The following is a 26,567-nucleotide window of genomic DNA, read 5'->3' as shown; positions in this document are numbered from 1 at the left end:
TGGAGTTTGCTCAAATTCATGTCCATAATGAGATCCCCAATGAAATTATCTAAATCTAACTAGTCAAGGTTGATATATAGGAAAGCTATTGATTTCTGTGCATGCATATCTTAATATTTTAAGGAACTTAATTTTCTTGGGCTCCAAAATCACTGCAAATGGTGACTGCAGCCATGAAATTAAAAGATGCTTGCTCTTTGCACAAAAAACTATGACAAATGTAGACAGCATATTAAAAAGCAGAGACATTACTTTGGTGACAAAGGTCTGTCTAGTCAAAGCTATGGTTTTCCCAGTAGTCACGTATGGATGTGAGAGTTGGACCATAAAGAAAGCTGAGCACCAAAGAATTGATGCTTTTGAACTGTGGTGTTGGAGAAGACTCTTGAGAGTCCCTTGGAGTGCAAGGAGATCCAACCAATCAATCCTAAAGGAAATCAACCCTGAATATTCATTGGAAGGACTGATGCTGAAGCTGAAGTTCCAATACTTTGGCCACCTGATTCGAAGAACTGACTCATTTGAAAAGACCCTAATGCTGGGAAAGATTGAAGGCAGGAGGAGAAGGGGATGACAGAGGATGAGATAAGATGGTTGGATGGCATCACTGACTCAATGGACATGAATTTGAGCAAACTCAAGGAGATGGTGAAGGACAGGGAGGCCTGGTGTGCTGCAGTCCATGGGGCCCCAAAGAGTTGGACATGACTGGGTGATTGAACAACAACTACTCATTAAATTCTATAGTTTTGCCACTGAGGACAAATAATATTTTACCTCTTTTCCAACATATATACCTTATTAGTGCTTCATGTTTTACTGTATTGCCTAAACATTGCTGACTAAGCATCTTTGTTTTCTTCTGTTAAATGAAAATGCTTCTATTTGTGGTTTTACTATAGAATGTGATGTTAACTGTTTGAAATAGTATTTTTAATGATGCTGAGGAATTATCCTGTTCTTCGGTCTAAGAATTTTGTCATTAGAAATCTTCATAGGATTTAACGAGAAATCAAATGTTTTTTCCTAATTGATCTAGTATTAGCTTTTCTAATTATTAAAGTGAAAGTGAAAGTCACTCAGTCATGTCCAACTCTTTATGACCCCATCAACTATACAGTCCATGGGATTCTCCAGGCCAGAATACTGGAGTGGGTAGCCGTTCCCTTCTCCAAGGAATCTTCCTAACCCAGGGATCGAACCCAGGTTTCCCACATTTCAGGCAGATTCTTTACCAACTGAGTCACCAGGGAAATCTGTGTAATGTTAGAAAAGTATTAGCTTTTCTAATATTAAGCCATCTACAAACCCTGTTTGTTGAATAGTCTTTTACTATGTTGTAGAATTGGAGAAGGCAATGGCACCCCACTCCAGTAATTTTGCCTAGAAAATCCCATGGACGGAGGAGCCTGGTAGGCTGCAGTCCGTGGGGTCGCTAGAGTCGGACACGACTGAGCGACTTCACTTTCACTTTTCACTTTCATGCAGTGGAGAAGGAAATGGCAACCCACTCCAGTGTTCTTGCCTGGAGAATCCCAGGGATGGGGAAGCCTGGTGGGCTGCCGTCTATGGGGTCGCACAGAGTTGGACACGACTGAAGTGACGCAGCAGCATGTTGTAGAATCTGACTTTAAAATTTTACTTACAGTTTTCCATCTATACTGATAAATAAGATTGAACTGTAGCAGGTAGTAGGCATGAAATTGTATTCTTTGTTCTGCCCCCTGTTCTCATAAGCACTGTAATGAATAGTCAAAAGCATTATGAAGGTTGTGATCAAAGTAACATAATGAGAATATTATTTTCATTTATGATTAGAAACAGTCTTGTTAATCTCCTTTTAAAAGTGGGGAAAATTATCTTCATAAATTTGGATAACTGGCCTTTAGCCTTCCTAGATGGTGCTAGTGGTAAAGAATCTGCCTGCCAGTGAGACGAGAGTTGATCCCTGGATTGGAAAGATCCCCTGGAGTAGGGAATGGCAACCCACTCCAGTAATCTTGCCTGGAAAATCCCATGTTCAGAGGCTGGCAGGATACAGTCCGTGGTGCCACAGAGAGTTGGACACAATGAAGTGATTAAGCATAGGACTCTGAAAGAAAGAAAAATAGTGGAACAAGAAGATTCTGATGAATAAGATGGTGAGGAGTGAGTGGTTTGATGAATTAAGCTGTGATTTTGCTGATGGGCTCGTAATGTGGTGACCACACTTGAAGAACACCTGGAGATGGTTTAGGGTAGTCCCCTCAAGCAGAAATGAGCCTCAAACACCCAAATTTGCAACTTGAAAGGCCTTCTGTAAAGATAAAAGAATGGAATCTTGCACTCTGGACTGTGCAGGGTCAAGATATTGAAGAACATCATAGAAAGGGATACTGGGCTGCATCTGGATGCAGGCTTGGAGCAGAGGACTCAGACAAGGAATTCATACGCTTGTGCCTGGTCTTGTAGCTACAGCAGTACTTTCTAAATTGTGCTTCGCAGAGTCCTTGTCCCAGAAGGTTCTGAAAAAAGCAGGGTTCCATGATCAAACAGTTTGGGAAACTGCACCTCGTCCATTTCTCTAAGAACTCCCAATGACATTCACAAGTAAATGCTCCTCAACGCCCATCAGATTGTTCTTGGCTTTTCCTGTGCCCTCTAATTATTTACACTCTTTCCCGAGGCATGTCCATAAAGAAGGCTGAGCATCGAAGAATTGATGCTATCGGATTGTGGTGCTGGAGAAGACTCTTGAGAGTCCCTTGGACTGCAAGATCAAACCAGTCAGTCGTAAAGGAAATCAACCTTGAATATTCATTGGAAGGACTGATACTGAAGTTGAAGCTCCAATTCTTTGGTCACCTGATTTGAAGAGTCGACTCATTGGAAAAGATCCTGATGCTGGGACAGATTGAGGGCAAGAGGAGAAGGGGTAAGAGAGGATGAGATGGTTGGATAATATCATTGACTCAGTCTACAAGTTTGAGCAAACTCCAGGAGATAGTGAAGGATAGGGAAGTCTGGAGTGCTGCAGTCCATGGGGTTGCAAGGAGTTGGCTATGACTTAGCAACTGAACAACAACAACTAGGCAAGTCTAGTCCCAAGATTTGAAAAATCCCCTCTCTGCTGATGACTCCTAAATCTATACCTTCACCCAGGTCTCTTTCCTGAGTTCCACACAGTTCCCTGGCATCCTGGAGCTTACATTCCAGTGGGGGGTGAAAGTTGCTCAGTCGTGTCCAACTCTTTGCGATTCTGTGGACTATCAGTCCATGGAATTCTCCAGGCCAGAATATTGGAGTGGGTAGGCTTTCCCTTCTCCAGGGGATCTTCCCGACCCAGGGGTCAAACCCAGGTCTCCTGTATTGCAGGCGGATTCTTTACTCTGAGCCACAAGGGAAGCCCAATGAGAGATGGTAAATAAAACAAGATCTCTTGTTTCTTAGACAGTAAGTTGAGAAAAATGAGTCAGGAAAGGGAATAGGGATTGTTGAAGGCTGGCAATTTTAAAGAGTGGTCAGGAAGTATTCGCTTCTCCATCACACAGCTGTTTTTATGTTTCTTTAGCTTCTCAAAATTGACAAGGCCTAAATGGAACTCCTTGGCCTTCCTCTTTGACTTCCTGTCTTGACTGCATTTCGCTTTCCCTGTTTCACCAGGCAAGATCTTACCATTGTGTTGTAGTGTGCACCTCAGGCGTGGGGGTCATTTCTGTTACTACACATTAACGTATCTGCTTGGTGTCAACAGATTGATTCTGCTCAAATGATTTTTTTCTATGTACTCCTATAATACCTCAATGTGTTTATTTGAATATTTCATGCAGATAGCACTGTAAAATATTCTCGGCACAAGGAGACTAAATTCCTCTTACCCAGTGAAATGCAGCCTGTGTACCCCAGACCTCTAGCACCCTGTTGGGAATGCTTTCTTAATTATATACACACAACTCATGTCTCCTACCTCAGCACTCTCCAGCTGTCAACACTAGGGATACATACGGATGATATTATCTTGGTTTGCACTTGCTAATACCCTGAAAGCTGGCCTGCTAAACCAGCATTATCTAAAATCCAACATATACAAAGAATAACCCCAAATTAGCAAGTATCGAAATGACTTCTATTTTTGTCCTTGAAGATATTAGAATTGTGTCTACTCTGATCTGTAACTTCTTCAGTTTACTTTTTATTCTAAGAGTGTTGATTCTTACTGTGTTCTATTCCTATTCACTGTGAATAAACCTTCTTTAAGAGGGAAAGAAATATGGGTTGATTTGATAATGCTGAGAAAATGAAAAACTATCCCAAAGTATACAGAAAAATTAGTATAAAATAGTTAAAGATCTACTTTCTCAGTGGGAAAAATAAAAACCACATTGCTGAAGTCTTTCAACATTTCAATTTTTAATTTTTCTAATAGTACATTCTTTAAAAGAAGTTAACAACTTCAGTTTCCCAAATATAAGGATTCAATAATGCGAATGAAAAGCTGTTGTTTTTCAGTGAAGCTGTTGCCTAATTACCCTGGGAAAAAGTATTCTTCTGATTGAACTGATGCAAAAACCCCTTAGAAAAGCTTCATTGTTGCCTGGAAAGAGTCTGCTTAAGGTCACTTTTACTTCTAGACCATCCACTTGTTTCTAGTGAAAGAGTTTTGCTTGGTAATGGCTTGTGGTTCCACAGTGTTTTGTGTATGAAAAGCGTAGACTAAGAGATACTACTGAAGTCACTCAAATTGCAGATTCTGCCACGAAAGGAAGTCCCAACACTGAAACGTTTCCCCTTAATGTTCAGCAAGACACATGGAAAGAGAACTCGAGTCCCACATTTGTCTTTACTCCAATCACCATTTTAAACGGGATGAAGAGGCCGCCGTACTGTCGGAAACAGAGCTCCACGGCCCAGTGTGCTTACTAAACGGCCTGCAAGTGCAGAGCAGCTGCCCTGGACAGGGTCTCAATCTGCAGACAGAGGCGTCTCATGGCTGCCGGGGCTCCAGGCAAAAGCAGGGTGCTCCCCGGGGTGTTCTCTGAGAAGCAGGGGGAGAAGCAGCGCTCCTGGGCAGCAACAGACCAGCCTACGAACCCGTGCTCTCCACCCACCCATCCGTGTCCTGTTCAGAACTGTCCTTCACTGCTGGGACAAGAGGACGCTCCTGTTGGCTTTCATCTTCTCCAGACGCTTCACTAAGTGGCCGTTGCTCACCTCGAGCTCTTCTGTTTTGTCCAGTGCAGAGCGAAGCTGAAAACAAAGGTGAAAGTCAGCAAGCTTTGATTCTAACCCCACTGAAAATCACAATGATGACTCAGACCCACCAAGATCCTGAAGATACACACATACCTCCAGGTGTGTATATGTATATTTCTTAATTTAAAAAGTAACACAAGGCACGAGATTCTAGCTTCATGAGTAACTAGGGACCCTCCCTTGGGAACCCAGACATGGCACAGTCTTGGGGATCCTGGTGGTCTCACAGAAGGTGAGGAAAACAAACACACAATCAAGAGCTGAGCCAGCCCAGCTGGAAGAGGCGCTCCCCACAGCCCTGTGCAGCTGGGTTTCTGGGTTCTGCAGCCAGAAACCAAAGCAAGAATGCCCGAGGCCAGGATGGTACCCGGGAGCCAGGGCCACAGAGCCTGGGAGACACAGCAGAAGCCACGTCAGTAGGGAGCTGCCTGGATCAGCAGGCAGCATGCAAGAGTGGGGGTGCCCCAAGGTGGGGGTTCACAGCCCTGTGACTGTGGAGACATGCATCGTCCGAACAGAGTCTGTGGTTCTGGTTCTGATCCAAAACCCTCCAGGTGGCTGGGTGGGGTTCTGAGACAAGTGAAACTCCCCTGCCCTGGCTTTCACCAGCAGACACAGAAGCAAGCCCCTCAGTGGAAATTCCCCCAAGGCGAGCCTGGAGTATTCCTATACATTCAAATCAAGCATAACCTCATGAGACCAAAGACAAGATGGAACGAACCATTTGAGTCAACAGAAGCAAAACAACAGAAACAGACCTCAAAGACTGAACATGCTTTGGTCATCAGTGTGGAAAACAGAACAGCTGCATATGAAATCTTTCATGAAATGAGGCTATGATCAACAAAGGAACTATCAGGAATGAGTCTATTTCAGAACACAGAAGGAGGTGAACTGGAAGATCTCTAAAAACTGTACATTTTGCAACACTGGGAAGTAAGGAGACAGGAAATGGAAATGACAAATGGGCAGAGAAATACTAGAGGGTCCATGAGCAGGTCTGGTATCCTCTGATCAGAGTCCCAGGGGGAAGGTGGACTCGCGGGAAGAGGAGTCACTTAGGGAGATCATGGTTGAAAATTTTCCAACATTTATTTAGAAAAGAGACGTCACAGATCAAAGAAACACGACACATGTCAAGCAGAATAAATAGCAGTAAACCCACATGTATTCGTGTGAGATGTAGAAAATCAAAGGAAAGAGAACAGCAGAGCAGCTAGAGTGGAAAAAAAAAGCCAAAAAATCCTGAGCTTCCTCAGTGGCTCAGTGGCAAAGAATCCACCTGCAGTGCAGGAAAGGCAGGGGACATGGGCTTGATCTCTGGGTCGGAAGATTCCCTAGAGAAGGAAATGGCAGCCCACTCCAGTATTCTTGCAGGGGAAAGCCCATGGGCAGAGGAGCCTGGTGGGCTATGGTCCATGGGGTTGCAAAAGAGCGGGAACGACTAAGCACACACGTGAGCAAAAAACAGAATGATAGGCTTTTTAGGGAACCCCTCCTTTACGATGTGAGCAAGGCCCCTCAGAGTGGCCTGGAAGACCAACAATGAATGGTTTAGCGGCAGACTTCCGGGCAGCAGATCCTCACCCTGCTCTCCCAACCGGAATATCATTACCCATTCTTTTCCTAGAAATAGCCTAGAAAATTTACCTCTCTTTGGAGTTTCCGTTTTTCAGCTTTAAGTTCATCTTCTATTTTTTCAGCATTTTCAGCAGCCTGTTTATAACGTGATACTTGACTTTCTAACCTTATGACCTGGAAGGAAAGGAAAAAAAAAATCACATGTATAAATTGATAGGCCTGTTTTCTCTCCCCGACTGCTTGCTTATATTTGTGATCCGAGCATGTAAAGTAATAAAAGGAGAGAAGACTGCAGCAAGAATGATGATCTAGGATGTGGAGCTGTCCCATAGGTTCTAGCCACGCAAGCTGTTTGTTCACACTTATGAGCAACCCAGTACTGGCACCTATCAGGGACTCATTTCCTCTCTGACCCTTGTCCCAAGTATGGTTCCCACCGTGCTGACCCTGGGACACCATCCTCTCTGATGAGAGTCGATCCTGCAGAACAGCCTGGCAAAGCAACGGCTCCCTCAGGACCTCAGCTTCCATCTGATCTCTTCCAGAGGTGGTGGGGTGAGGAAGCAGGAAGGGAGGAGAGAGACAAGGGACTCGGGAGGACAGAAGGCGGCTTTGGGTGGCATCTGGGGCTAGAGATGGATTCTGCTGCCCTCAAAGGCATGCTTCCAAACACACATTGCTTTGAAGGTGGGCTTCTCATTTTCGTTTCTACAAAATTTCTCAGAAGTTCCAGCCACATATACCCATGATGGAGGGGGGGCAAGAGGACCTGTTTTTATTTCTCCCCTCTGTTAGGACACAGTCTGTCCCAGGGCCCAGCACACTATAGGTACGAGTGCCCCAAATCAGGAGATCAGAGCGAGCCCCGGGCTGGGAGGGAAAGAGGGAAAACCCAGGCAAGAGGGAGATCCCTGCATCAAGTGTTTGGTGATTAACCATTTTTTTGTTTGTTTGTTTAAAGAACTTTCAAGAAAACTCCCCAGCCACATTAGGTACTTTCTTCAACTAATCTTGTTTATAAAGGATTGTTGTTGTTTAGTCACTAAGTAATGCCTGACTCTTGCAACCCTGTGGACTTCTCTGCAACCCACCAGGCTTCTCTGACCATGGGATTTGTCAGGCAAGAATACAGGAGTGGGTTGCCAGTTCCTTCTCCAGGGGATTGTCATGACCCTGGGATTAAACCCACATCTCCTGCATTGGCAGGTGGATTCTTTACCTCTGAGTTACCAGGGAAGCCCTGTAAAGGATTGGCATCGATTATAAGTGTCTGACTCTGTGACCCCATGGGCTGTAGCCCACAAGGCTCCTCCATCTGTGGGATTCTCCAGGCAAGACTACTGGAGTGGGTTGCCATTCCCTTCTCCAGGGGATCTTCCCGACCCAGGGATAGAACCAGGGTCTCCCACACTGCAGCCCGACTTTTTACAGTGGGAGCCACAGGGAAGGCCCACTAACAGCCCAGATCCTAGCAGTGGCCTTTCCTCCCTATGTCCTCTCCTTGCGGGAAATGCTTGGAGAGACTTGCTGCCTTGTTTATCCTCCTTTGGACCTTTTTTGGTTCTAAAATTCTCTGCCTCTTTCTGTCCTCAGCCTTTGAAGGGTGAGTTCTTTCTAGCAAATAAAAAACTTCAGTTAAATCATTGGCTGGGCTGCCCGTGATGGCTTAAAAGTGTGCACGTACATTTTGTTCTAATGCAGTTATCTCTTGCTCAGATTTTGCAAGTTTAAATTTGAGGTCGCTGATCTGTCTGTTGGCATCCCCTAAAGGTTGAAAGAGAAGGAAAATTTGTTAAGCTCTCGGGGCTTTTCAAATGTTAAAACAATAGTTACTGGGAACCAAGCCCTTAACCATGTAATCTTCTTGCCTGTGGCCCCACAACTCAGGAGGTGCTCTCACCCAGCAGGGAGAGCACCCTAGAGCAAAGAAGACGAAGAAACGGTGGGGGAACGGGGAGTAGGCAGAAAGACTGGGCACGCTTTTATCCCTTTAAGCCTCTTTCTTGTTTTGTTGTTGCTGTTGTTCAGCCGCTAAGTCATGTCTGACTTTGAGACCTCATGGACTGCAGCCCTCCATTCTTCCCTGTCCTTCACTGTCTCCTGGAGTTTGCTCAAGCTCGTGTTTTTTGAGTCGGTAATGCTATCCAACCATCTCATCCCGTCACACCTTGTCCTCCTGCCCTCAATCTTTCCCAGCACTATGGTCTTTTCCAAAGAGTCAGCTCTTCACTGATATATTTACAATATCAGGCATGCATTATTTTGTAACTCTGGGTGAAAAATTATCTCTAAGGTTGAAATTCCTCTTGAGTTCAGGAGATTTTTCCATAAATAGTTTTAGTGTTTATCTGTGGGAGCGTGCGTGCTCAGTCACGTCCGACTCTTTGCAACACTTTGGATTGTAGCCCGCCAGGCTTCCTCTGTCCATGGGATTTCCCAGGCAAGAATATTGGAGCAGATCGCCATTTCCTACTCAGTTTACTGGCACAGAAAAATACCTTCTGACTTCCCCATACAGTCAACAGATCCGAAGACTGTGTCCAGCATAGCAAATGTGGTTTCATCTGGTGGTACCCTGGTGCTCATTCTGGGGCACCTGTTCTGTTTCCTAGGCTCAGACAGAAACATGCTTGTCCTGCCCACTGCCCATCCTTGTCCCAGCCCACGAAGAAACAGCTTTCTGCTTCTGTACTCAAGGGCTCCTGGGAGAACGTGGGGAACACTGGCCACTCCTTGCCATGATAGTTTTCTCCGCCTGCACTAGTACACTAAAAACCACACACGGCTGAGGGATTCCTTCTACACGAGGATTGACATTTACTCTGTAGATCCATCGCGTGCACGTCCGTCCCATTTTGTAAGACACCGTCTTCCGGGTGCAGAGTGTCTAATCTGATATTCTTCTGTCTCTCTTCCAGCTGCCCCTTGAGTTTCTTAATCTGAAAACATCCACCAAAAAAGTACATTAATTTCTCTATTTTAAATGAGACAGGAGCTTATCAGAAAGGAAGGCGCATGTCAAGTCAAACCCCACGCCCCACAAGTACAGTCTGATGTTGTCCTGCCATCACTTCGCGTTTCTCTAAGGTAAAGAGTTACGTAAAGAAGCCGGAGAGAAATACAGAAAAATGTTACAACCCACTGGGAAGATGGGGAGCCTCTCTTTTGATTTGTTTGTCAAGGAACAAACCCAAATAATAAACAAATGAAAAACCTTCTGCCAGTGAGCACTCTTCTTTGAAAGTAATAGTATAATGGATGAAAATGAGACTATATTTACAGTATCAGGCATGCATTATTTTGTAACTCTGGGTGAAAAATTATCTCTAAGGCTGAAATTCCTCTTGAGTTCAGGAGATTTTTCCATAAATAGTTTTAGTGTTTATCTATGTATGCGTATGCACTCAGTCATGCTCTGACTCTTCGTGACACTTTGGCCTGGAGCCCACCAGGCTCCTCTGTCCATGGGATTTCCCAGGCAAGAATTCTGGAGCAGATTGCCATTTCCTACTCCAGGGGATCTTCCCGATCCAGGGATCGAACCTGCATCTCCTGCTTTGCCAGGCAGATTCTTTACCGGCTGAGTCACCGGGGAAGCCGAAGTGTTTATCTACAAGTTCATAAATCTGTATACAATTATGTTTGCTTTATTCACTAAAAAGCCAGATAGGCCACCAGGAGCCTTCCAGGCACAGAAGCACTGTCCCCAGCAGAACCCCATCAGGTTGCAGCTTTGCCACCTGCAAGGGGTTGGCGTCTACATGGCTTTCTTCCCTCTGAGAGAGACATACACATAGCAGTTGGGATTGCAATTAACAGCTGTGTGTGTGTGTGTGTGTGTGTAGAATTTTCTGTTGTGCAATGGGGAGTCTCCCAGCCCTGGTCCTGTTAGCCTCCAATCTCTGCGGGCTTGTTGGAAGTCCTCCCCACTGCCAGTGACAGGAGCAGAACAGACCCACGTTGATATACAGACCATTGGTGCACACTGCTTTGGAAAGCAAGTACGGAATTACCACAGACACAGGTTTACAGAAGATCACAGACACTTCAAGAGAATTCTCTCACCACATTTAGTGGTTTACCCAATTTTGAGAGAAATCTTCAAAACTTGAAAAAAGTGAGGCAGATACCTTTGATTAGGCTTATGAGGGAAAATGAGGAGAATCAAGTTTCCTTAGAAAGTGATTGTGGAATAATTTCTTAATAATACTACCTTGCATATGAAAAAGGGCTTCCCTGGTAGCTCAGTTGACAAAGAATCTGTCTGGAATGTGGAGACCTGGGCTTGACCCCTGGGTTGGGAAGATCCCCTGGAGAAAGGAAGGCTACCCGCTCCAGTATTCTGGCCTGGAGAATCCCATGGACTGTATAGTCCATGGGGCCACAAAGAGTTGGACACGACTGAGCGGCTTTCACTATCCCACTATGAAAAAGACCAAAGCATACAACTGTGTAGGATTTCTTGAGGCAGAAGAGATCAAGGTAGGTAAACAGCAGTGAAAATGACTTGGATCAGCTATAAGCAAGAAATATCTGCCAGACAGCAGTGCTGATCACTGAGAGATTACAAAACCGACTTAAAAAAAAAAATTTTTTTTTTGCATGTGGGACCTTAATTCCCCAACCCGGGATTGATAGTGCTCCGCTTGCATTGGAAGGTGCACTCTTAACCACTGGACCACCAGGGAAGCCCCAAACTGGCCTTGATGGGCAGGCAGATGAGGAAGGGTGTTGGAATGTCTCAGGAACACCCTTGCCTCTCAATGTTTATTCAAGGTCTTTTACCCAAATCTTTTATTTAAGCAGCAATTCATGTAGAGTGTGCCAAATTCAGAACATGGCCTTGAATCTCTGGGACATCCTAAGTCCAGTATGACTTCTGATGTCTCACTTGGATAAAAACATTAAGAACACTGGTTGGCTTAATGTTATCTTCAGGCATGATGCATCAGGGCTTTCCTGATGAAGCAAGAAGCTAGAGTGGGGAGGGTCCCAGTTTCAGGTTTCCCATTCCAGAACTTGAAAAGTAATAAAAAAGATTGTTACCTGTTCCAATAAGCATTCCCGTTCGTCAATAAGCTTTTTCAACCTAATATCTAAAGAAATCAGAAAGATAACAGGTTTAGGTGACTCGGTGAATGCCTCTTTAGGCAGATGGCTAAACCGCAGAATGAGCACTGGGGTTAGTGAAACTGATGATGGTATTATGCACGTACCACAGTGAATGAGGCCACAGACAGGATGGGGAGGAATTCAGCCAAGGGAGGGCTGAGCCGCGTCAACCTCCCACACATGCTTGTCTCGTAGGGCAGTATCCGGCCGCATGCAAGCAGGCTAATCTTCTACTTTGGGTTAGCATGCAAGAGCTCTAAGGCCAAACCACACTGCAACACAAGATCTCACAGGCTTCACGGTTTAACATCATTAGCAAGGTATTACAAACACACCGAGTATCACGACCAGATTTAACCAGCATTTTCATTAGCCTTGACTCTCCGAGTTTCTACCCCAGACGTGTGTATCTTCTTCATTTCTCTCAAAGACTCACCCACGTCAGAGCTGTTTACGGACCCTACGTGTGCCGATGACGCACCGGCTAACCCACTTGTGAGGAGCTGCTCTTCTTTGGAGGAAGAACGAAGCAATAGCTCAAGTTCCTGTCACTCCTCCCACCCCAGACACAGAAGTTTGCATGTACGTAAGCACCCAGAGTTGGAGCAAGCTCTGGGAGATGGTGGAGGACAGGGAAGCCCGGCGTGCTGCAGTCCATGGGGTCGCAAAGAGTGCGACACGACTGAGCGACTGAGCTGAACGGAAGCACCCAGAAATCCCCCCAACGTCTCTGTGAAGGGGTGTCGAGGAATACGGTCTCTAGAGTACAGGGGGAAACTAAGACTGGGGAGGACTTTAGGGGCAACATGCTACCCCTGTTTTTCCAGGCAACATCAGGACGAGCTGATGCTGACGGACGCCCGCGTGTGCTCTGGTGTGCCCCGGCGACTCACACTACCGCCCACGAAACCCCATGGGGGGCGCTGTTGCCACACTCCCCCCTACAGGGGAGGACCCCGGCCCGGCAGCTTTCCTGAGGCCCCGGCCGCACCCCTGACCACTGCGCTCACTGTTTGCCTAAACCTGGCTGTCTGAGTCAGACCGACTCCTGGCCTGAGGCTCCTATTCCCAAGGGGCAGCGCTCTCACACTGCCCAGATTTTGATTAGATGTGTGAAATGGAAAATTCATAAAAGACACACCTTCGTTTGCATTCTTGCAAAGTCATCTATCCTAATACAAATTACATGCTTTCTCATTTGCTTTTCCCAACATCCTAAGTTGCTATTTTGAAAGGCATAACAACGAAATAAATGAAAGCAGAAAATGTTATGTGTAAGACATATTTATCATCCTTCTGAGTTCCATTTTAATTGACATACAAATTTCTTCTGACAGATGTTTTATTCTGTCCTTTCCATAAATGCACCCAACACTGAAACAAAAATTTAAAAAAATTAAAAACCTGACTCTCATACAATATCACTTTTAATATTATCCTGTATATTTAATACTCCTATATACAGTAACCACAGGCATAAGAAACACCAAATATAACAGAAAGGGACTTGAGGCTCATGGGTCCATTTACAATTTATTATTATTTTTTCTATTAGAAGTTTTCAAATATCAAGTAAAAAATGTTAAAATGTAATAACAGTGCTAGCAATAAAAAAACAAGGGTAATGTGACCTTTAGTCTTACAGTGGAAACATGAAAAATAAAGAGAGAAATGTGAGAAATTTTAAAGCAGAATTGGAGAAGATTAAAACTAGATAGTTTTAGGAAACTGGAGAAGAGAAAGAAGCAAAATTGTCTGATATAAAGAAAATGAGCACTGTAGTCAGAGAAAGACAAACAGTGTGTGTTATCACATATAACACACACTGCAAGAATAAAACAAACGAATGAATTTAACAAAATGGAAACAGACTCACAGGTGCTTATCACTCGGGAGAGGGAAGGGAGAGGAGCAAGATGGAGAAGATGAAAAGGTATGAAATACTCGGTATAAAAAGGCTAAAGGATACATTGTATAGGTCAGGGAATAAAGTGTAACCTATAAAAATACTGAACTATGTTTTTATATATGTTTTACATCTGAAACTAATATAATATTGTAACTCAACTGTACTTCAATAAAAAAAGAAAAGGAGTACCACTTTTTTACAGCTTTAAAAATCAACAAGTCTAACTTGTCAGGGGAATAGTAAGGCCCGACTGGTAATCACTGTGATACTCAGCAAGGATGTCTCAAACTTATGCTCACTAAGCAACCCTACTCACCACTGGTCTCTGACACCCAAAAGATGAACATTTAAGAAAATTAAGTCACAAAGTCTAAGACTCAAAGTGTTCTTTTATATCAGGAAGTTAAAAATAACTGGAAATTAAAGTTATTTTTAGTAATATTGTCAACAGTTTACCTTTGTAAACAAATTTGGTTTTTATATTGGGTTGGCCAAAAAGTTCGCTTGGGGTTTTCCATAAGATCGAATGGAAAAACACAAATGAGATTTTTGGCCCACTCACCCGCTATATTAAAACCCAACACACTTTCTGGTGTGAACTTTAGAGACCTGTGAAATGAGGAACAAAGTGGCGAGACCATAGAGACAGTCAAGGGAGCAGCAAGCAAGCAGAGGGCCGCCAGCCCTGCCCTGGGGGACCCGAGCGCTGTGACTGCGGCTGGCGGGGCTACAGCAAGGTCGACCACCAGCAACAAGCACGCCTCTCTCTCGTGCGTCACTTGGATCTAAGCCTCATCACCACTCTGAGAGGCAGGTTCTAACCCCGATTTCAGACAGTACAGTGAGGCACAGAGAGGGTAAATAGCTTACTTTTAATAATGATGATCTTCATCCTTAGGCTAATTTCTCCCATCCTTAGGCCTCCCCACCCCACTGCAGAGAAAAGTCATCTCCCCCCGTGTTCATGAAGACAATGATCATAAGACAGGTCTCGAGAAAGCCACTGAGTGTGGCCCTCTCTCTGCTTCCTCCTTGCACTGACTTAGTTTGATCTTAATCCAGGTGGTCAGTTTCCATCTTGCCTACGCCAGGACCACCCCTCCTTCCTATAAAGGGGGAACTGGGACAGGACAGGCTGCTGATGGTGATTCTTTTTTTCTCCTGCTTACAGAGAAGGCAATGGCACCCCACTCCAGTACTCTTGCCTGGAAAATCCCATGGACGGAGGAGCCTGGTGGACTGCGGTCCATGGGGTTGCACAGAGTTCGACACGACTGAGCGACTTAGCAGCAGCAGCAGCAGCACGGGGCCAAAGAGGTCTGTACAGATGCCTTGCACCAGCCGCTGTTTCAGGTCAGCTGAACAGCTGAAGCCTTTCATGTCTTGAAAAATACACACGTCTTTGAATTAAGAGGGGCAGAAAGGGTGAAAGGGATTTTTCTCCTGATAGTTTTCCCTATGTAAGATCATCACACCGAATAAGTACGTATTCCTAATGTAACACACTCACAAACACCCCTTCCTTTCCTTTTGGAGCCAGTGTTCGGAATGAGTCATACTGTTGTTTTGAATCTCGTTTCGATGGTCATGCTGGCATGTTGCACAAAGGGGTCTCCTGGGAAAGGAATCTATCAATAGAAAACAGGAAACCCTAAACTACCTAAACCCCCAGAAGCAGCATTCCAGGGTCCCAGTAACAGTGGAAATTTAAATGCTGAGGTCACTAGGTTCCATTAACTAGAAATACTCAATGTTACAGAAAGTAATTCGTAAACACTCTTTTCAAAAATTTAACTGCTTCCCAACCTTTTTATGTGAGAAAATAGCCTATAATTCAAAATTCTCCGTACCTTTCTCTATCTTTTAAAATAAACTCATAATTATACTTACTTATACTTTGAAGGGAAGATTAACATTTTACGCACAGTCGCTATGTTCTGGTTTGAGGCTGAAAAATATCCCAGCTTTTTGATTTAAAGAATCAGTGATCGATCCATGTTTTTCTCTGTCTGCATTATAGTGAAACCTCAGCGGTCCAGGTTACTCTGGGGATGTGTTTGGTGGGTAACCTTTGGATTCTTTTCTGAGTCTGACTCGTTTGATATTGAGATCTTTCCAAATTGCCTTATATATTAGGTTGGGCAAAAAGTTCATTCCAGTTTTTCCATAAGATGGTACAGAAAAACTCAAATGAACTTTTTGGCCAACTCAATACTGCCATGCCTTCCAACACCAGACACACCAGAGGCAACGATTTCTTGGTGATTCAGGGGCTTCACCTGCACGTTCATTACTGGGTGGGGCTGTAGTGTCATCTCGTCCTCGGAGGAGAGTCACTGATGTTCATAATGAAGGCTCTTAGATGATCAAGAATCGTTTGACCCCTTAGAATCCTTGTCTTCTCTTTCGCTCCCTTTCAAATTCTCAGCTCCTGTACTCCTAGAGGCTGGTCCCATGTGCTTGCTCCCAACACCTTCCATGTAGGAGGTGATCTGCATGCTCATTGATTAAATGCAGGGGTGAACAGGTGAGACTGCTGAGGGATGGGAAGTGTATTGCAGTGCCCTTAAATGTGCTGTTGAACATGGGAAACAGAGGAAAGACTTTAAAAGGCTTTTATGAGCTCACCATAGAGTGAGTTCAGCTCCTGAATCACTTCCCCAGAGGCCTTAAAAGGTCGGATGGAGGGCTGCTTCACAGAGTGCATTCCAGTCCCAGCACAGCTTTGCTAAAGTTAGAGACACAACTTGCAAGTCTGTGGTGGCCCTCCGTCCTGATGGTCTAGAAGGCCTCTAGTTTCCAACGCACGCGGTGTAAGTGGACAGAACTGGTCCGTCCCATCGTCCCCTGCTTCAGGAGAGGATGAAGAAATAGTGTTTATTTGAAATTCCCATCATCCTCTTCGAAACAGTCTAAATGTTGGCACCTGTAAGCACCCCTAAGCACGGAATGGAGACTTTCCTCAACTGAGCTCTTGATCAGAACCACAGATCACAGGAGATCCTCTGAGGAAAAGACCTTGCTCAAGGACGGTCCGACACTGGCACCAGGGTGGATGCCAGGAGCGGAGCTACTCACTGCCGGCAAAGGCTGTGAAGCAGTTCTTCACAGAACGCCGACTGGGAATTAGCAGCCCAGAAATAGACAGAAGTAGGTTAAAGATAGCATTATGTAGCCACAACCAGAATTCAAGTAGCACGAGAGTGAAGTCACAGGCTTGTAAAATTATAAAGTGTCTTTATTTCAATGACATAGTAACACTTCCGTTTGCCTCAAGTTTTGTTGAGGTTTTTGGTCTTTTTTGCACTCAATTATACCTTGTAACAGTAATACGAAGTCATGTGATCTCATAAAGTGTCAATAGCATTCACACTGTACATCCCCTTGTAATATTTTACAATGATTTTTATTTAACTTTACAATTATTTTTAAATGTTTCTTCATATAGAAAATATATACTTTGTTTAGGAGGATCGAAACAACAAATTTTCACTTAGAATATACTGAAAAACAACAAATGAAAATATACCAAAATACCAACAGTGATTCAACTATTAAAAATATCCTGTTAGACTCTACTCAGCAGTTTGCACAAGGGTCCTTTTGTGTTACTCTACTGAATAATGATTAGACAAATACAAAGAGAACTGATTTTAAGGTTAAAAAAATAAATTTCAGAAATGATTCTCCCTGCCCAAATACTGCAGTAGGAAATGCAATTACAACATATATCTCTTCCAGAACAAAAAAAGTCTTTGTATAAAATAACTTTGGTACATAATTGGCACAAAGTCAAAATCTCCTACAAAATAAATTCAGGTATCCTCAAGAATGAAATCGAAAAGTATTGGTCCGAAGTAAGATACTTGTACGAGGTAAATGCAAGTAAGCTATTTGCTATCCCTCATGTGATAAATTATTGTTCTAAGGTGCAAATCTCATGACTCAGTGACCTATACACTGCTTTGCTGTTTATGTCTTTTTAAATAAAATACCATACAGGTTATATTACACATATCAAAATCAAATATGAATGCACATATGTTTAAACGAGACCATTTAAAAATTATAATGTGGAAATCTCAGGATACTATTTGGTCCTTTCAGTTAGATGCTGATACATTTGGTCAAGAATATGCACATTCATATCAGCTTAAGGCAAAAGCTAAATGTTTGGATTTTCATTTTAAGCAGAAACAAAACAGTATACATCGCTGTCTGATACTTCTGGAATGCTCCCCGTTAGAACTTACTCTGATAACAGAAGAGTCTTTCTCACCGGGGTGATCATTTTAATGATGAAATAGAAATCTACAGGTAACAGTCTATATAGCTTGAAGGAGTACATAACCTGGTGGCTGATTGTCATTCGGTGCATCTATACCGGCCTAGAACATTCTCTGAGTCTCTCCCAGCTGACTTACTGTGCAGCCCTGGCCCCTCCCCGGGACCCTGCCCCGACCTATGACATGGTGCAGTCCTCTTTGTTTCTGCCCTTCCCGGTCCCACCTGTCTTCTCTTCCTTGCTTTCTGAATTAAAGTCCCCCACCTCGTCTGCTGCTGCCAGGCCATCGTTCTCTAGAGGAATGCTGTCTGAAAACTCTCTGACTGTCTGACCTAGATTTTCTGGCATCACATGCCCTTCTGCGGCTTCTGTGTGAGAGGCATCGTTAGTGTCCTTTGCGGGACTTCCATCTTCAAGCAGGGTGCTGCTGGGCACTTCTGTATTCTCTGGACCTGGAGGACCGCTGGAAGCACCGCCATCTTCCTCAGCCTCATCTTTTATAGCACCTTCGTCTAATTCTTTATTACTGGTGCCTGACGACTGAATCATATTATCTTCAAAATCCAATGTGTCTCCACCAGCCTTAGTGTTTACAGCAGCATCGTCTTGGTCAAGTTTTCCATCCAGTTCAATTTTCGGATTTTCTGGACCACCACTATTTCCACTGCTCTCTGCTACGCTGTTCTGTTTTGGGCTCTTAGTGACCTCGTCCTGGGCATCTACAACCGGTTTTTCATCAGTGTCTTTTTCCAGCTCTTCTTTCACTTCACTTAAACCTGGGTTCTGAAATGTTAATTCTTTCTGAACATCTTTGAGCTCTACAGGTGCCGCTGATTTTTTCTTCTTGTTTTTCTTTTTCTTGCTCTTCGTCTTCTTCTGCGACGAATCCAGTGCCTCTCCCTGTTGGTCATTCTCCTCACTGGGGTCTTTCACATCCAGGGGTTCACTTTCAGCATCTTCCACCCTTGGGTCCGTCACCTCCTGAGGTCTGCTTTCGGCTTCTGGAGGACGAGGGCTGGTTTGGACCTCTGGCTCAATTGGTTTCTCCTCCCTTAAGTTTCTCCCTTCATCCTCCTCCGCCTCCTCGTTCTCCCCGCTTGCCTCTGTGCTCTGAACTGGGGCCTCCCTGGGCTCAGCTACCTCCCGGTTGGCAAGTTCTTTCTCTACATCCTGCCCTGCGCTGGGGTCTGACGCCTCTGGGGCGTCCGCCAGGCGTTTTTCACGGTGACTCCCTGGGTCATCACCGTCACTTAGAGGACTTGAGGCTGCAGGGCCCCCCTGCGCCCCCAGCCCAGTGAGCCCTGCCTCTGGCTCAGCCTTTGTGGGGCTCCCACTCTGCTTGCAAGGATCTTCACTGCTCTCCCTTTCAGCCTCAGATATCTGTGGAAGAGCAGACTCCTGACATGGTTTTGTGCTCTTTTCTTCCAAGTTAGCCTTCAAATCTTCCTGTTTTCCTTTTTCCCGTTCTTCGGCAGATTCTTCCCTTTGGTTTTCGATATCCAAAGCATTACCACTGCCCTGCCCAATCCCAGGATCTGGGATTTCACCAACTAGTTCACTGTTTATGACCTCACTTGACTCAACCTGCTGGGTGTCTGCAAGGAAGGAAGCGGTTTCTAGAATTCGGCTTTGAACCTCCTCCTCGCTCTCGGAATTGACTAATGTTCCCGGGGAGGGGGCACCGTCCGCAGAGGCTCTCTGGTCCTCGGCACTGTCACCAGGGTGTGACGCCTCTGTGTCCACACAGCTCTCTCCTGGGTCCTCCTTGTGCTGTCTTTGCTCAGTGCTCTGCAAGATTGCTCTTTTCCCCTCATGCTCCACCATTTCATTTTTCACCTCCACTTCATTGGCTCTTCCTAAAAGACCATTGAGAAAATTGAAGGGACCCCATGATGTGGTTGACCATACAACAGAAATTACAACGTAAACACATGTTCTCTTTCCCAGCCAACCCCGCTCCTAGAGATAGAGAGCCATCAGAGAAGCACACGGACAGAAGCCTTTGCCAGTTCTGTGCGGCCAAGCAGCCATCGCGTGAGCACACGCGGGGTCAGCAGAGGCCACTGCGCCACGTCAGGGGCCAGAGGGGCTGCTGGTGCCATGTGGGGTGAACGGACTCTCAAACGGGAACTTTTAACAGACAAGGAAGAGCTCCGGATCAGACAGCCCAGCCGTCCAAGATGAGGGGTTTCAGAATGACTCAGGGTTTGTGGTCCCCATTATCATTTCTGGGTGCACAAGGGGACCACGCCTACTCTTCCAGGGGTTGAACTGCGCTGCACACTACCCAGCTCTAAGGGCAGCCTTCAGATCGTTTTTAAAAGAAACATTCAGTTCATCTGAAGAAACTCAGCCTCGAGGTCCATCTCCAGGAAGCCACTTTGGAAACAGCTCGTGGAGGTAAAGAGAACTCCACCTCCGCCCCTAATCCCTGTCTTCCTGGGGAAGCAGCCTGTGCCTTCCACACCTCTGTTCCTTTCCTGGGGGGCGGGAGCCGATGCCTCCAATCAAGAGACCACGTAGTCACACATAAACCGTTCACTGATTAAAGCCTTAGGAATGAAGCAATCTGTCACTGCTTGGAAAGGAAGAATCACATTTTGGGTTTTCCCAACACAAACAACACCGCGGTGCAGAGCTGCCACGTCACTGAAAGTCACAGCTTGGTGGCTTAGGACCAGCGGTCTCCAGGGAGAAGTGGACACACAAGCAGGATTCCATTTACAGTCACCTCTGCTTCACCCCTTAAAAATCTCTAGTATTGCGTCTGTTTTATAATGTACATTTTATATTAATTAGATATTACACATATAAATGAAAAATAAACGTATGTATTTGGAAGTTCCCACAATTCTTTACTAACAGGGATATACGATCCAAAAATACGTGGATGCACAAAATTCATGTTTCTAGTTCTTTAAGTGTTTGTTACACAGCAGTTATCAAGCATGTATAAAATGTATAAGAGCAGCAGGATGCATCCCAGCCGCTCAGGTAGGAACGTAAAGGTAGGGTGGACATTCATCAGCTTACTTTCTTTCAGTAACTTCAACACAATGAAAAGAGCTGTGGTTCTTGAAAAGCCATCAGATAATGAAGCACCTTCTGGAAAGGCAGACCTGGGAAGCTGGGCCTACAGTTTTCTCCACTTCCATGGAGAACCTTCCAAATGGAAATGAAAGCCACAGTCCCTGACCTTGTCCCAGCCTCACTGTGAAAAGCTGAAATGCAACTGATCCCCGGTTGCAAGGGAGACCTTATTTGCCAGCTTCTATTTCAGGCTGTCCATCAGGTGCTGACCAAAGCCGAGGATTATGACAAATATTAACTGGTGAATCTTTTCAGATATCTGCAGATTATATTACACATTCCTACTGTCTGTTGGGTTCCTCAGTTTATCCTCTTTCAGAAGTAAAAACAGGACATACAAAGGAACATCACCTCTGACAAACGGGCAGACTTACTCAGACTCTTGTTATAAGGAAAGCCGTCCGCACCGACCACGCTCACACCCCAGGGCTCCCTGTCCACCTCCCCCCCACCCAGGGCTCCCTGTCCATCTATACTGTCCACGGGCACCTCAGGCTCTCCAAATGCTTAACGGTGCACGGGACTTGCAGCCTCGGCTTGCAGACATGGTCAGCTAACTCCCTGCACAAGTAACTCACTGCACAGCCGCTGCTGTTCGGCTCTTTTGATAATTCTGTAACAGTAAGTCACAACGCCATAGTCGGCACATAATTGAGGAAAACCTAATAGAAATGTCAACACTGTCACTGAATTTTGACATCATTTTCCGTGTATTCACAGTCTCACTGGCAGCTTTGAGAAGCAAAAGAAACATATTCTTGAGCCTTTGGTGGTGAGCAATGAACAGAAGTACACGCCAGACAACACACGTGGGTGGCAGTGCCATGTGGGGAGGAAGTTCCCGTGAAGTGACAGAACGCAGGGCATGCTGGGTGATGGTTAATCGATCAGTGATGACCACGTCAGCTCTGCCAATGCATGGAGGTGGACCAGCGCTGACCGGAAGACGGAAGGGTCAAAGGAAAGCACGGACTTACCGAGGGCCCCGTCCCCCGTCGCCTTGAGGGCATTCAGCTCTTCCTTCGTCATTTTTGTGGAACCTTGCGAGGCAATGCTGTTCAGAGTGTCTGGCGTCTCTCCGTTGGTAGCTATTTCTGAATTTAGTATTATTCCATGTTTCTGGGAATAAAAACAGGCTCATCATAATACTCACAAAGTGATACACAGTTAAACTTTATTTTATAAATAGTAATTGTAAGAAACCTCACTTTTCCCTAAGCAGAGGAAAACGCTACAGAAATAGAGAATTGCTAGGCTCCACCCCTGGAAATATTCCATCAACACACACAGATCTGGGAAGTCTTCCTCCAAGGGCCCTTCTTTCCTACATGTTCCCATCCATGTCTTAATGGGCCGGTGACAAAACGCTTTCAGCCAGCATCCCTTTTTAACTGCAGGCGGCCAGAAAGTGGAACATGAAGCACGTCACCGTAAAAGGGTCTTGACCTCTAGAACCCCGGTTGTGTTCTTTAAAAGGAGGCACAGAGGTAAAGAAAGAAATATGTGCGTGTTCTGAAAGGAACGGTGAACCTTGGCTGGAATGTCTGTTGTTTTCCAAAGAAATACAATTTGTGCTCACTTCATAGCTTCCCTTGTGGCTCAGCTGGTAAAGAATCCGCCTGCAATGTGGGAGACCTGGGTTCCAGCCCTGGGTTGAGAAGATCCCCCGGAGAAGGGAAAGGCTACCTACTCCAGTATTCTGACCTGGAGAATTCCATGGGCTGTATAGTCCATGGGTCACAAAGAGTCAGACACGAGTGAGTGACTTTCACTTTCACACTTTCTTTCGCATAGCAAAGCACATTAAACTCAGCCGCACTTCACAATGCCAGGATACCGGCTTCACCCTGAACCACCCCCTCCCTCGGCCCTCCTGCCATCTGCAGCACTTTCTCTTCTGCTTTGGAGGAATTCCCCAACCCTCCACGTGTACGCACACCTGCTGAGGAGGAGCACTGTGACTGAGCTCTGACCCTGCTGGCTTACTGTTCTGGCCTTGACCTTTCATTGTACGTAGCCGACACTGATGTTTCTGTTGGCAACGCAGGAGCCAGTCCGTGGCCACAACCCCTAGACTCAGTACCTCCTCCTATGGTGCCGAGAGTCCACCCAGAGCTCTGACCCCCACTGCTGCCCGTTGGTTTATTTCACTCAGGGTCCAGCCAGCAGCAGAAGACCCTAGACGTGGCCCAGACAGGACACAGAACTTCCTACAGTCCGTGAGATCTCCCAGTCTGACTAGTGACACGTATACACTGTTCAGCTAGAAAGGTCCTTGCAGTCCAGCCTTGATACATGTATTTATATGGAACAAAGATCTACTCTAACTTGGAGTAATGTCCTGGAGAATTTACTAATGAGTTTAAGAAAAAATTTAGACAGCTTATCAAAAGAAATTCTTGGAAATCAGAATTGCTTTCAAGATCAGATGTGCTTGTAAACACTAACAGGCAATGGGCATGCCCCCCACAGGATGTACAGACTTCACTTGTCTCTCTGGAGTCAGTCAACCCACGATTTGATTTTACTAATGGAACAAAAATCAACGTCATAAAATTAATGAACACCACTGTCCGCACACACTCATCCTTGAGAATCTCGGAGCTGCTGCTGTTGCCTTTTTTTTTTAAACCGTACTTTGGCTTCATACCTTTAATTCCTCTTTCAGCATGACTACTTCTTCTCTAAGATCGTCTCGTTCACTCCTTACGGAATCAAAGAACTCTTTCTGTCTCTCTAACGCCTGAGTGTGTCGTGGAGCAGAGAGAGAGAAGATAGGCACAGGTGAGCAGATGACCTCAGAAGCAGGACTAGGAAGGAGGCTTCTATGAATACTAAGGAAAATGCTGACATCGGCAAGACATTCAACAGACTATGCTTAGAGACAGAAACGCAGTGCGAGCGTGAAGCTTTTCATGTAGTTTACACCAGCCAAGAAATGTCGCTGTGCACGCTCCCTGAAGGACATTGGCATTTTGAAGGGTGCTCTCTTTTTCACATCCTCTCCTGGCTCAGTCTGTGGTTTCACAGCATCGGCAGGGAAGTAACAGAAGCAATGCACCCATTTCAGTGAGGGGTAAATGGAGACATGCTTAGGAACCCCCGGTGACAACTGTTTTATTTAATAGCAATTTGATTATTTCTGTATGTTGATTCTCAGTGTCTGTTGTCACAGGTAAGCATAGAGTGGTCCTGAAGCAAGCACAGCGCACGCACAGACATGCACACAAAATCCCGTAAGTGTCGGTGAGTGCATCAGAGTGAAGGCAAGGCGCAGCTTCACGATGTGAAAGCGCCAAGCTTCGCTCTAACGTCTAGAGACGGCTGTCAGAGCCGTGAGGCGTGAGTCGCTGTGTCTGGAAGCTGCCTGGCATCACGGAGCACGGCCGTTCCTTAACTAAGTCGGCTCCTCGCTGCCCGCCCCGCACTGCTGAAAAGAGGCAGGTGGACCGCCTCTTTCCTTGGGGAGGGAGACGCTGACACCTCCCCGGGGAGACCCGAGGCGGGGCTTCGAGGGGTACTGCCCCTGCCGCCTTGCAGCTTCCTCAAAGCCTTTTGAGAAGGAGTCCCCGCGACACCGACAGGGCGTCCCAAGAGGTCTGAGCCCCACGTGGGCCCGCCAGGTGCACTTCCTTGCCCCTCCGACCTCTGTGCCTCTGGCCACTCACAGGCAGGCCGGAGGCCCAGCGGTGTCAACAAAACGAGAATCTCCCTGGCTGGAAGTCAGCTTCCAATTTGGAGTTAATGTCCATTTGGGTGAGTTCTGCAGTCTCTCTTTTATTCATTTTGTGTCACGTGGGGGGTCGCATGCAAACTCAAACAAGCCTTTTTCGCAAACCAAAAAATCTGCAAGTGCTCAATTGCTAGGCAGGCTGCCCACTTGCACGGATGTCAGAGGCTTGGGAGTCCTACCCCTATTTTTCTGTCTTTCCACTCTATTGTTTCCTGAAGATCAGAAATCTCCCTGATATAACTCGCCTGTTTCTGCTGTAGCTGTCGGATTTCCTGAAGAATAGGGACAGACAGAAAGAAAGCAGACACAGGATTAGACAGGGAGGCACTCTGCAGCACGGATAGCCCCGGAGCCAATGCGCACCCCGCGGATCCCAGCGCCAGTACGGCTCGCTGAGTTTGTTCTCAGGATGCTCCCCAGCTCCCAGTGCAGGAGGAAAACCTGGAGTGAAATCCTCACTGATAGGTGGGAAAGCTCTAATCAAGTTAAAAAGATTAAAACAAAATCAAGCCTGTATTAATTTCCTGTTGTCACTGAACAAATAACCCCACATCCAGTGGCTTCGAACAACACAGGTTTATTTTCTTACAGCTCGAGGGCTCGGAAGTTCAGAAGTCTTGCGGTGCCCCCAAGGTGTGGGCAGGCCTGGGGTCTTTTCTGGAGACCAGGGATGGGGCAGGGCGGGGACAGAATCTATTCCCCGCTTCCTTTCAGCTCCTCAGGGTGCCCACAGTGTGGCTTGTGGCCCCTCCCTCACATGGCTCTGACCTCCAACCCTGTGGTCACGTCTCCTAATCTGCCTTTGACTCTGCTTCCCTCTTACAAGGACTCTCAGCATCACACTGGGCCCACCCGGACAACACAGGATCGACTCCCATCACAAGGTCCTCAATCACATCTACAAAGCCCTCTTTGCTGTGAAATGTGACTTACAGTTCCAGGGATTAGGACGTGGACATCTTAGGGGGCCATTATTCTCTCTGCCACACGTCCCCGAACAAACCCAAAACCACCAAAGAAAGAGAATCTGCTCTAATAAAAGCAGCTGCCTCCTTACACAGGCATAGCGAATTCACCTGAAGTCAGTGTCCAAGAAAACTGATTAACTTCAGTAGTAAACCAACAAAATGCTCCCAAGTTTAAAAAAAAAAAAAAAAAGGAAGGAAAGAAAAGAAAAAAGGGAAAAGCTACTCACCTCAAGCATTTCTTCTCTTTGCTTCAGGGCCTCTTTCACTTCAGCAAACTGAAACTGGAGTATACTGTGGGCATGCTTTTCCCTTTCAAATTCCTATAAAAGAGGAGAGGAACATTCAGGTTGCAGTGGAATCACATTTTTCTGTCCCTCTAGTTCACATTCTTATGATTGACCTTCACCTGCTACTGTGTCAACACAGTTTTCAAGGCTTTTTTAATGACAGGAGCCCATTTCTCTGGATTTTCTAGGAGACACCCCTATGATTTACCATAAAATCAACCTGAGGAGCTGATGCAACTGACAGAGTCTCCAGAGTTCTCTAAAGTGAGCAGTGCCCTGGAAGGGGTCCCTCTCCAGGGTGTCTGCTGAAGTCCACAGGGTTGTCTGGGCTGAAGACCTGGAGGAGCCACCATTGCAAAAGACTGACAAT

General features: G+C 45.7%; 1 protein-coding gene across 50 annotated transcripts in view; it reads right to left on the bottom strand.

The window, feature by feature from the left end:
- Window positions 1-4,365: 4,365 nt before the first annotated feature.
- LRRFIP1 (LRR binding FLII interacting protein 1) overlaps window positions 4,366-26,567 on the bottom strand; it is a 161,590-nt gene continuing 139,388 nt past the window's right edge. For 42 of the 50 annotated variants that reach the window (XM_025289209.3, XM_025289215.3, XM_025289213.3 and 39 more), the window contains 5 exons: window positions 26,138-26,230; window positions 25,122-25,214; window positions 23,860-23,952; window positions 22,187-22,328; window positions 17,055-19,975 (listed from right to left, as the gene is read on the bottom strand). In XM_025289209.3, the coding sequence (XP_025144994.3) occupies window positions 18,297-19,975; window positions 22,187-22,328; window positions 23,860-23,952; window positions 25,122-25,214; window positions 26,138-26,230 (2,100 nt within the window). In that variant the 3' untranslated portion in view covers window positions 17,055-18,296. Of the gene's footprint in view, window positions 5,227-6,882; window positions 6,988-8,497; window positions 8,578-9,634; window positions 9,753-11,859; window positions 11,910-17,054; window positions 19,976-22,186; window positions 22,329-23,859; window positions 23,953-25,121; window positions 25,215-26,137; window positions 26,231-26,567 lie in introns of those variants that run through there. The other 8 variants (XM_025289226.3, XM_045166202.1, XM_025289249.3 and 5 more) reach the window with 3 other exon arrangements.

This window comes from Bubalus bubalis, chromosome 6, assembly GCF_019923935.1.
Source record: "Bubalus bubalis isolate 160015118507 breed Murrah chromosome 6, NDDB_SH_1, whole genome shotgun sequence".
Classification (NCBI taxonomy): Eukaryota; Metazoa; Chordata; class Mammalia; order Artiodactyla; family Bovidae; genus Bubalus; species Bubalus bubalis.
This window is presented reverse-complemented; position numbering and strand designations above follow the sequence as displayed.